This window comes from Syngnathoides biaculeatus, chromosome 22 (assembly GCF_019802595.1).
Source record: "Syngnathoides biaculeatus isolate LvHL_M chromosome 22, ASM1980259v1, whole genome shotgun sequence".
In the NCBI taxonomy this organism is placed as follows: domain Eukaryota; kingdom Metazoa; phylum Chordata; class Actinopteri; order Syngnathiformes; family Syngnathidae; genus Syngnathoides; species Syngnathoides biaculeatus.
Genome location: NC_084661.1, coordinates 12,396,166 through 12,407,627, shown reverse-complemented (window position 1 = coordinate 12,407,627; position 11,462 = coordinate 12,396,166). Strand labels below are relative to the sequence as shown.

The window sequence follows — 11,462 nt, the reverse complement described above, 5'->3', positions numbered from 1 at the left end:
ACTTTCTCTTCTTTGCCTTGCTCTACCCGCAGCCTGGCCTTGTCCCGCCCGCTAGTTTGCCTTAAAGGTTTGTTGTCCCTAAAACTGGGGGCCATCCATTACCCCGCACAGGTGCACCCCCCCCCCCCCCCCGTCGTGCCCTATTTGCCCCCGAGCCTTAGCCCTCGCCTGGGCCTGGCACTCTGCTGGAACTAATGAAGACTGGCAGGTACAGTGGGAAGCTCAAGTTAGCTTAGCGGTGACGTGACCTTTAGCTCAGGTAGAGAACGCGTCTGGTGGAGAAAAAGGACATTGATGTACCTGTAGGGCGGGCAAGGGGGGGCGTGGGGAATTTTTGTGTAAAGGGCCACATTTGGTTTTGAAAATGGACTCATAGATGAGGTTAAAAAATCAAGTTCAGGATAACAGAGAAGAAAACTTTCTTGTCTGTTCACAGGTACTGAAAAAAAAATGCCGTTATACGTGGGCGACCTCTCTCAAAGCTGAGGGACAGACCCCTCCCCCCCCCCTCCCCCAATGAGCAACTGCAAAGACCCAAAACCCACCGGCTCCTTTGTGAATGATCCCGACCGCAGTACAGTCGCACCGTCCCCCGGAGTATCAGGACCGATCATGTCCAAGGACGACGGCTGCAAAGTCACGTCTGCCGGCAAGCACAAGGAGCGCAAACCCAAGAAGCCTCACTACATCCCTCGTCCGTGGGGCAAGCCCTACAACTACAAGTGCTTCCAGTGCCCGTTCACCTGCATGGAGAAGTCCCACCTCTACAACCACATGAAGTACAGCCTGTGCAAGAACTCCCTGTCGCTGCTCATCGAGTCCGAGTGGCCGTACAAGAAGGGCAACGGCGTCCTGCACCCGGACCAGCTGCGACCGTCGCACCAGGGTCTCCGCGGGCCCGGGAAAGACGCCCAGGACCGGGCGACTCGGGCCGAGGAGGGGCAGCAGAGGAGCGCGGAGGAGGACGGGGAAGATCGGGAAAACCGGGCACAGGCAGAGGAGGGCCAGACGTCGGTGAAAGAGAAGTCTGAAAAAGGAGACGCCGCCGGCAAGGCAGATTCTGAGTTGTTGGTGGCAGACATGCTTTCTCTGGAGGACCAGCTCCTGCGAGCGCGCTCCGTGGAGGTAGAGGCCCAGTTGAAGCACTACAAGACCCTGTCCAAGACCTGCATGGCAGCTCCCGGGTTGCTCTCAGAGCAGTGGCGGCTCCTGACCGCCAGCAAGGCCAAAAGCGAAGGCGCTCAGACCCGGGTGAACGCTTCAATCCCGTGCTATCCTCCGCCGCCAAACCTGGTGGATTACCAGGATCCGGCTGGCCTCAACCTTTCCGTGCTCGGGGTGGGCTATCCCATCGGCCCGAGTCTTTTCTCCTACGTGAATTCCACGCTTCCCGCCGCTCAACCCCACACGCAGCTCGCCCAACTCCCCTTCCTGGCGTCGGCCGCCCAGCTGATCCACCCGGCCTCCGGCAACCCCACGGACAGAACTCTCATCCCCTCGCGGCTCTACTACCCGTTCCTGTGCGAGCACAGCGTCGGACCGGCCTCCAGTCAGACTGATACGAGTAAAGGACACAAAACATCCCCAAACACTCCTGATACATTTTCCTTGTCTGGCTTCCAGCCCAAAGTCAACTTGTGGAAAGTGCCCGCTCTCAGGCCCGGGGCTGGTACACTTTCCCCCGTCGGTCGGGCGTCACCTCAAGGAGGTTCTTCCGACCTTGCCTACAGGCCGGGGCATAACGCTTCAGTCAAGGAAGATAAAACCAGTTGGGGTCTCAAGCGGCTGGCCGGCCCCGTCGTAAACCACGACGGTCCCGTTGAAAAGAAGCCGACGGTGGCCTTCGCGTCGGACCCTCTGAAGAACATCCGGACAAGTCCGACTCTAGATGTGGCATCGGAAAAGCTTCGGTAAGTTTACAGTGTTACAATTACCGAAATAACATCTCGGAGAACTGAATAAACTTAAAGACCATTTAGTCTTCGCGAAGGAACAGCGACTAAATAGTATGAAGAACTTTTTTTTTTATTGTACAATTTAAGAATGTACAGAATTCAATCCATCATAACTAAGTTTTCTGTCATTGGTTGGTTCTTAAATAGACTGAAACTGAACATCTGTCCACGTTTTAGTTCACAGAACTTTCACCGAAAGACAAGATCGTCAGAATCCTCGTACGCCGATCGCCTCACCAGTCCAAAAAGCGAAGCGTTCTCTCCGGCGGCTTCCGCCGGGGGGCACGGCGGCCAGGACCAGACGACGGCGCGTCCCGAAGTGGGCGGGGCCTCGGATTCCGTGGCTGCTCTCCTCAACGACCTGTCGAAAGCCTTACAGGAGTACCAGGAAGCGGAGCGCAACATCTCCCACCTGGAGAAGGAAGACCTCCCCGTCCAGCACCACCTTTGGGAGCACCTGGGCAAAATCCGGAACGAGCTTTCGCACATCCACCAAGCGCTGGAGAGGACTGCTCGCCAGAGCGACGGCCCACTGGACCTTTCGTTCAAGAGAGAGTCCAACGACTCCAAGGACAACACGGCAGAGACGGACGAGGAGCGAGAAGAGGAGGAGGAGGAGGAGGAGGGCAGGGACGAAGAGGAGAGGAAAGCCGCGAGGGCCTCGCTGGAGACTCGAAAGCAGTCGCTGGACACGCTGATCAAGATGAGCAGCGCCGCGGCGTCGGCGGTGGCGGCCGAAGGCCTGGCCCCGGCGGCCTTGTGGCACAGCAGGACCACCAAGTGCGAAGCCGACTCCAGCGTGCTGCTGTGCCCCGACGGCAGGTCGGTCGTGTTCGCGGACAGGAGGACGACGTCCGCGCGGCGAGCGGAGGGGCGCTGCCCCCAAAGTCCAGTAACAGCCGCAGACAATTAAAGCTCGGACGTCGGCGGAGATTCTTCGTCACGCGGAATAGAAAATGGCGATCCGCGAAAGTTGAACCGAAGCAAGTGAACTCTCGCTGGTCGCGAAAGATGTTTCAACAGTTCCGGGATGTCTGATCTTGTTTTATGCCGCATCTTTTATCTCATTGCTTCCAGCACGTGAATTTGGAAGTCCGATATATTTATTTTGTTTTGTCCAATCAGATTCCGCCTTCTATGTGTCGTCATGCCAGTTCGAATCTGCCTCTGGCCTTCAGAATCAGCATTTCTGGTCCACGTCACTACAACGATATTAGCTATGAAATACTTTTCTTTAACTGATTTCAGATTTTAGGTTGGATTAGATTTAGATTTTCGATTTGGACATGGCAAGCCAAGACTCTGCAATACATCCACACAAATTATCATATATGATAATACGCATCACTGGTGAGTAATATTTAGCAGCAAAGAAACCCGACTAAAGGTGAAAGGTCACCAATCGCCAATGGAGTTGAATTGCCTCCGTTCGACTTCTCCGGATTGTTCCGGCAAACACAGTCATCAATTTCGAAGGCTCGTCTTTGAGTTTTTCAGACTGCATCAGAACCACCATCACCATGACTGTTTTTTTTTTTTTTGTGTGTGTAATTATATTTCAATTTCACAAGCACTTTTATCTTGAGCGCCAGACAACAAATGAGCATTTTGTGAGCATGTCGTAAACATTTAAAAAAATAAATCGTCATCTCACGTCATCGTCTTGGATGAAAGACCAAAAAAAAAAAAAGGGCCCGTTTCACAGATGCAACTTTTGATTGTCACGCTTGTCATTTGAAAAATTGGAGCAGTCCAAATAGGAAATGTTTGTAAATGATGTGTGGGGGGAATTAATAAAAACGTGTACAGTTTAAAATGGGAGATTCTTTTATAAAGACCATTTTATGTCTGTTGCCAATTCACTGAAAAATAAAATTGTACAGTGCACACATTTGTTGGTATAAACTCGGTTAAAAAAAAAAAAAATAACGGGTGGGGTGAAAAAAACCCCAATGAGCATTGTATTAAACCTAAAGGAAAAATACAAATATATTAAGATTTTGTAAGTCAAATTTATGAAAAAATAGCATGTCACACACACACACATACGAAAAGAGTTTAATTCACACCATGGTTAAAATTTACATACAAAATAAACACAAAAAGAATGAAATATGCCGCAAATGCCAATAAGAGGTATTCATTAAATCTAGTGTTGTTTTCAGTGTGCCGCTCCTTTAATTATTCATCATTATGCAAGCATTTCATCTTTTTGGTTGTAATAGAGATCAACTGCGTGGAATAATAACCTTAGTTTGAAATGTTTCCTCGCGGAGATCAATACATGTGCATTTTATTTACTAAAAATAATCTTAGCTTTTTACGCCAGGGACATTTAGTGACTGGAACAGCGGAACAATTAAATGATTTTCCACTAGATGGGAAATAGAATAGACAACTTGTTATTATTATTATTATTATAATACAGTGCAGATACAATGAAATTGAGTCACAACTTCAAGGTTGTTGACAAAGACGCCCATTTTAAAATGTTTTTAATATCTTGACTCCACTGAACAGGCCCAAATTTCACACGTTAACTGAATTTGCACTTAAGATGCGACGAGATTAACAGTTTATACACATTTTGTGGCTTTTTTGTTGGGGGCCGGTGGCCCGTGAGATTTTTTTTTTTTTTGTGTAAAATGTGTGCCTGCGCTCAATAAAGGTTAGAAAACGGTGACCTAACAAAAGTGTCCGATTTAAAGTTAATCAGCACTCGCCACTTCGAGGCCGGACAGGTTTTTAAAAGTCAAGCGCCTCCTCTGGCAAAATCACGTTGGGGGGGGGCTTACCTGAATCACGTCTTGCAAAGGTCAACGAACCCCCAAGTTGATAGGAGACAAGGGGAGTACAGAGGATGCCCAACGAGGGTGGGGTGGGGGGGACACACACCTCCATTTGCTATGACCTCTTCAACACCAAGCAAAAGGTCAGCTGCCATCACGGCAAAAGCCTCAAACTGAACCTGGAAAGTATTTACAGCTCTTCACCAATCTTCACTTTTTTGTATTATTATAAAACACAACATATATTTTTGTTTCAGTCAAATTTAGTCTAATTTTTTCTTGAAGAAAAAAAAAAAGTAAGTATATAAGCACATACCGCCAGTGTTGAGCAGAATTCTTGTATCAGCGAAACCATCAAAACAATAAAAAAATCAAATATTGGAGTCGAGCCATTGACATTGCCCACCGTCAAAACAGCAACACTAATGATTGATCAATTTGTTTAAAATTACTGGACAGCTTGGGGATTGACCAAAAGTATTGATTTGTGAAAAATATAAAACCGACCAAATTTTCTCATGTATAAAGGCAGAGGTACGTAATCTGGTGTTTATGTAGAACTTCAAATTGATTAAGGGCATAATAATTATGGAAGAGGACTTCTCCAGGGGTCACAATTATGAAAGCAAGCCAATACCGCCCCTTTGTGGACAACACCTTAAATGCCAATGTAACACGAAAAAGGAGATATTGACGTTTATTGTTTTGTCCATGACTAGTGGTCAATTTCTTTCACCTCAATTATGATGAATGCTTTATTGCCATTTACTAACTCAGGCATGCTGTTGATAAATAATCCCTCCCCATTGTTTTGAAAAATGTAAATAAAATAAAAGCAGTGGACATATTACAAGAGACACATATTGACATATTTCCCAAACATTTATTTCATTTGATACATTCAAATTAAAATAAAAAATATTCCAATATATTTGAGGAGCTAACGAGCAAAGTTTAACCAAAAGCACAAGTGTTCCATGTGGCACATATATATTTATGTATTTATGTACATTTCCAAAGCATTTTGAATACTATACAGTGTGTTTCCTTAGCTGCACAGTTTTGTTTTTGACTATTTTTTTTTCGTTTTTTTTAAATTTGATTTTATTACAAGTGCTTTGTTCTCTTCACTGGGTTGTGGCACAACTAGAACTGGAAGCGAGAGGTCAGGGGGGGTCAAAGGTCAGGGCCAACCACTTCGGGGAGAAACCGCCGCTCACAGTAACGGTTGAAACAGTAGGACTCGCGAGGCAAAGCTGATCGAGGCCGAGGCGTCGAAATGGGGAAAAAGAGGCCACAGAATCATGCAAAGCCCGAACGGGAATTATTTTTTTTTTTTTCCGCGCTAAATTGAAATGAAGACAAAGGCCAAATTGAAGTCATCGGCCAATCGACGCGTTCGGGTGCACTGCAATCATCGAAAATCACATCGATTGGAGGAGAAAAACAAACTGAAAAAAAAAAGTTCCTCAAGTAGTCAAGTTATAAGTGCAATCCCAACCTTTCCCTCCCCCATCACACAATTTACTAAAAAAAAAAAAAAAAAGAAAAAAGTACAATTAAAAAACACAAAAAAATCTCATGTAAGCATCATCAAACTAGTTTATAGTACAGCAGATGCACCAACACGTCGACAAACCATGCGCTGACACACTCTACGTCCAGTAGTTATGTACACAAAAACATTAAAATCATTTCGATATAGAAATTGTAACAATAAAATACAGCAGAAATACTTCATGTCAGGAAATACATATACTATACAGGTGTATATATATTATTCAGACTGTATATATGTTGTCTATTTGGCATTTGGGAAAATAAAAAAAAACGCTGTCATGTCTCAGCTTATTTCACGTCTCCAATTTCAACAGCATTAAATACATTTCTTTCTTTTTCCACTTTTTTTTTTTTTTTTTTAAATGAAACTTATCTTCAGTCCGTAAAACCGTCCCCGTGAATTGAACATGCAAAAAAAAAAAAAAAAGAAAAAAAAACTTGCGATGCGTCGAAGCCGACGGACGGTCTTGTGTTCAAAACGGACAGTTCCTATGATGCGTGAGTAATCGCAGCAAAAATATAAAATAACAATTTTAAAAAATACAATGAATCGCAAAGGCCGGTAAAGAGAAGAGCAGTGTCGGGGCTCTTGACATTTAGATCTTTTTGGAATCTTTTCCCTCAAACAGCTTCATGCGCTCTTGCACAGTCAGTCCCTCTTTTAGGCTCTGCCAAGGACAACAAAGAACGAGTGCAATATGTCAGCATAGAAGAAGAAGACAACAACAACAACAGAACATGACAAACAAGTGGTTTGGCAGGGATGAGTCATGCAAAATCAAAACAAAACATTCTAGCGATGGAGGTTTGACACAGATCAGAGCCGCTCTGAGAGGAAAATATGAAGTGGTGCCTTGAGCTGTCAAAGATCCTCGTTGCAAAGAATAATGCCCCTCCTACCCCCCAAAAAAGGGGGTATCAGACCCCTTAATATAGGCTGTTTGGTCCCTGTATGAGCAGTTCAAATCATGGATGGAAAGATAAACAGGCTTCGTCACCCTTTGCGCTTCTATTCACATTGTGTTGCCCCTTCCTGGCCACATGGGGGCAATATAAAACATACCGAAAGTCAGCTCATCCATCGGTTTTGTCTTTGCAGAGGATAAAGAATACAGTGAATAATGAGTTCTCGAATGTCTCTGTTCTCTGAAGTGAGTCGATTTCACTGGCGCCATCTAGCGCTCGTATGTCAAGGCTGTGCTTGTAAGTCAAAGCAAAATAAAACGCCCAATCAACAGCTTGTAGCTCAAAAAAAAAAAAAAATGCCCACGTTGGGTCACTCGTATCTCAAGGCACCACTGTCGTATGAGTTCCAAATATCAGTAGATACAAATACATGATACTATAATACATTAAAAAAAAGTAATGGCAATATTGAAACAGAAAAAAAAAATATCATAGTAGGAAAAAAATAAGGGTAGTAAAAGTTCAGAAATGTTAAAAGTGGTTAAGATGATTTAGTCATAAAATACTTTTTACAAGTCATCTTTCCCCATTGGAATGAATGGAAATGCAATTCATTTGTTCCGGCGTCCCAAAACACCAAAAGTTTTTGTCATTTGTTGTTTTAATAACGAGGCATCGGTACACAAGCCTCTTTGTAACGACAGTGTCGTAACAAATTGAAATAATTTGAAGAAGCATTAAAGTTTGCGCATCATGATAATTCAGCGGCCCTGGGCTGTACCACACAAAGACTGTGCCGCAATTGGACCAGTTTTTTTTTTTTTTTTTTTTTTTAAGCTTCCAAGTCAAAATTTCTGAGACCAGTTTTTGAATAATGGCTGCTATCAACTCGACCTGACCGTCCTTCCATTAGTTGTCTGTGAGTGAGTGAATAAAGGAGGTAGGACGGAGGTGAAGTCATGCAAAGAACACTTTGGTCCACATCATGCCGATACCGTTTGTATACCTACGGCGAAAGTCGAGGCGGGTTTTGGGGGGAGGGCCTAAGACCCACACGGGAAGGGTCAGCTGTCCCGCGAGACCTGTTCAGTGACAGACTGGTGGACAAAGCACACACGTGACAAACACGCAGGACTCGTTGCTGGCACCGACTCGACGAGTGAAGGAATTTGACCACTTGGACACGTAAAATACAAAAAGACAAAATGGCAACAAAAAAGAAACAAAAAAGATTGACACTTGCCTTTGACCTGACACCTCTGGAAGGCTTGGAGGTCGGTGCTAGTTCTTTTTTCGTGAAGTCGGGGTTACTTTTGGATTTCATGATGTCTTCCAAAGACAAAAAACAAGCCCAGTGTTACGTCATTCGTTGAATCATTACAGATACAGTGGAGTCTCGAAGGATGTTCCGGAATGCCGATTAAAACTGTGTTTCCAGTCCAGAGGTTCCACTGTTTGGATGTCACATAACAATAAATGACATTTACCATATCCAGACGTGACCGTCCCGTCGACGGTCCTCTCGCCCAACGCTTCCGTGGCAATGAGCAGCTTCTCCTTCAGTTTGCCGATATCGCAGTCGGCCTTCGCTTTCACGATGCTCAGCTCCGTGTAGATGTCTTTATATTTGTCCGTGGCGTATTTCTTGTCCTGTTTGGATGGCCCGTGAATTATTTCATCTTGTATCCTTTACAGCAGTGATTCCTACGCTACAAAAATTGAGCCCATCCATGATTAAATATCTCAAATCAAGCAAACTAACGCTTGTTCTCAGTATGCCAAAATGTCAATAATTCTTTTTGTGTCAGCACATTTCATCTCCAAGTATTTCTATGACTGGTTATGCATAAGTTCTTAAAATTAGAAGTACCGGGTATCATTATATTACATACAGTATGTATGGATTATAAATACCGTAATTCCCGGCCTACGGAGCGCACCTGGTTATAAACCTCACCGAGTACATTTGTAATGGAAATATCATTTGGTACATACATACCCCGCAACTGTGTAAAGGCTGCAAGTGCCACATTCAAACACGAGATATTTACAAAGAAAGCTAACGTTAGTGCTGCGCTAAAGCTAGCAATGTGCTAGCGCTAATGCTAACGCTAACAGGGCCGATTAAAATAACACAGATAAATATCACTGACACATGCCAGTAACACAGCAGCAACACGCTAGCGCAGCGCTAACAGGGCTGGTAAAAGTCACTTTCTCGGCACATATAGTCCACCGGTGTCATTCTTACCTTTATCCGCTCGAGTGCCCCCTTGCGGCCGTTAGAAAAAAAAAAAAAATGCACATCACCGCATAAACCGCAGGGTTGAAAAAAGTTGCGGCTTGTAGGCTGGAAATTACGGTAAATGAGTTTGTGGACATCAGTAGGGTTTTTGTGACTGCCTATAATGATGTTCTAAAGCAGCCCTTCCAGAAGACTATCCACAGATTTATGTTTTTTTTTTTTTTTTTCCCACCCTCCCTGAGTGTATGCATGGGTACTTAGGTACCAAAGTTTAAGTTCTCATACGGGGATTTAAAAACAGTCACCCTCCATCTACTCACCCGCAGAGCCGACTGCAGCTCATCCTTCAAAGAATGGATTTCTTGTTTAAGATACTGAATCTCCGACTCCTTGATTCGAAGCAACACCTTCAGGGTGGCGAGAGAGGAAGGGGAAAGACGTGATGAAGTAACAAAGCTTTTTAAGCCCGTGTGCTCGAGCCCGCTTCCGTACCTCCAGTTCGTAGACGTCTTTGCCTTGCGTAACAGGCGACAGCGCCGCCTCCCCGCTGAAACATGAGCGCATCCGTGTGATCTCCGCGCTCAGACGGTTATTCAGTTCCTGTTGGGACGCACGGAGTTAATGGGAAGATTGGGGTACCAAATGCCCTTGGACGTTAAAAGTGCAGGTGCCCGCGGATTCTAACCTGGTTGTGAGTGTTGAGCTCCTGGTTCTCCCGCTGACACTGCCTGAGGGCCTGCCTCTCGGCCTCCAGGGCCTGAGCCAGGTGGGCGTTTTCCAGACATTTCTGAGAATACTGCTCGGACAGAACCTCCAGCTCCCTCTGGATGGACTGCAGCTCCTCCCTGCGCGGTCAAGTGCACGCAGCGTTAAAGCGTTATGTGGGAGGAAGGATAAATAAGCATTTTATTGTTGATTATCAATGGGGACGACTCTGAAGATTATTTCATTGGATTCAATGATGGTATTTTTCATAAAATTGGGGAAATGTCGATGGCAAGATGAAACTGAAAGACAACTACGATAAACCTCATTTGACACTATAAAAGCCACTTAAGACGATTATAGGTCTCCACTTGGTGAAGATTTTCTGGGGTGTTTAAAAAAAAAACAAAAAACAAACAACTAAACGCCTTTTCATTCGCTCCGTCATCTAGTTCATGATAATCCGCAACGATTGAATCCAGGCGACTGTGCTATTTGTTGCGTTTTTTTACTTCTTTTCTGAAAAATAAAAATAAAAAAATAAAAACGACTTCGGCAGTGAAGCTTTCAGGCTCACGCTCACGTGACTTACGCCCAACCTCTGCTACGAGAAAACGTACTCGTATTGTAATCGAAGTTCATCAATGTCAGAGTTCAGGCCGCTGAGCTGGGAGCGCTGGTTCTTCTCCAGTTCCTCTTTGTGGGCATTCTTCATAGCTTCGATAGCTACGAGGTAAAAGAAGAGATCGTACATATCCAACTTGTGAAGTCAAGCAGTTCAGGGCGAAAATAGTTTTGTACCAGCAATAGTAGCAGCAGTTTCCTCGGCGAGGAGCCTCTCTCGCTCCTCCATAAGTTTGGAAATCTCCCTCTGGTGGTGCCTTTGGAGGTCTTCAACCACCTTGTGATGGGTTTCCTCCATTGCTGCAAAGCCACGCTCGCATGTGGCCTGGCGAAAGAGTTCGGGCAACTCAGTCCGGTTTTAAAAAAACAAGTTTTTAATACACGTCTAGGCTAAATGCAGTCATGCAAGAGCACTGGTAGCGGAAAACACCTCAAGCCCAGCGAGGTCTAGTTGAAGAGTTAAAATTGAGTTGCAGCAAGTCAGCACAAGCGAGGAATTAATATTCCACTGATGAAAGTGAGAAATGATTACATCCAAATTTTAAAATTACACATTTTAGTTAACACAGAGTAAGTATTTGTAAGTCTGATTGCATCTGATTAACATTTTTGTATACTTCTATAGCAGGCAGGATTTTTTATTTTATTTCATTTTTTTTGTCAATAGAATCCAATCAA

At 44.7% G+C, this 11,462-nt stretch overlaps 2 protein-coding genes across 12 annotated transcripts in view; one reads left to right on the top strand and one right to left on the bottom strand.

Moving 5' to 3' along the window:
• The first annotated feature begins 612 nt into the window (after positions 1 to 612).
• On the top strand, positions 613 to 2,868 carry prr35 (proline rich 35). Its single transcript, XM_061811110.1, has 2 exons — positions 613 to 1,910; positions 2,133 to 2,868. The coding sequence occupies exons 1-2, from the start codon at positions 613 to 615 to the stop codon at positions 2,866 to 2,868; spliced, it is 2,034 nt and encodes a 677-aa protein (XP_061667094.1).
• A 2,755-nt stretch (positions 2,869 to 5,623) lies between these two features.
• si:ch73-103b11.2 (myosin phosphatase Rho-interacting protein) overlaps positions 5,624 to 11,462 on the bottom strand; it is a 44,962-nt gene continuing 39,123 nt past the window's right edge. For 7 of the 11 annotated variants that reach the window (XM_061810028.1, XM_061810033.1, XM_061810031.1 and 4 more), the window contains 8 exons: positions 10,962 to 11,109; positions 10,781 to 10,886; positions 10,141 to 10,300; positions 9,948 to 10,055; positions 9,776 to 9,862; positions 8,698 to 8,860; positions 8,454 to 8,539; positions 5,624 to 6,972 (listed from right to left, as the gene is read on the bottom strand). In XM_061810028.1, the coding sequence (XP_061666012.1) occupies positions 6,901 to 6,972; positions 8,454 to 8,539; positions 8,698 to 8,860; positions 9,776 to 9,862; positions 9,948 to 10,055; positions 10,141 to 10,300; positions 10,781 to 10,886; positions 10,962 to 11,109 (930 nt within the window). In that variant the 3' untranslated portion in view covers positions 5,624 to 6,900. Of the gene's footprint in view, positions 6,973 to 8,216; positions 8,308 to 8,453; positions 8,540 to 8,697; positions 8,861 to 9,775; positions 9,863 to 9,947; positions 10,056 to 10,140; positions 10,301 to 10,780; positions 10,887 to 10,961; positions 11,110 to 11,462 lie in introns of all 11 variants that reach the window. The other 4 variants (XR_009793562.1, XR_009793564.1, XR_009793565.1 and 1 more) reach the window with 2 other exon arrangements.

Excerpts from the sequence above, each read along its gene's own strand:
- prr35 (XM_061811110.1), top strand. The coding sequence starts at position 613 with ATGTCCAAGGACGACGGCTGCAAAGTCACGTCTGCCGGCAAGCACAAG. Across the intron at positions 1,911-2,132 it reads GTGGCATCGGAAAAGCTTCG|TTCACAGAACTTTCACCGAA; the intron begins GTAAGTTTACAG and ends TCCACGTTTTAG.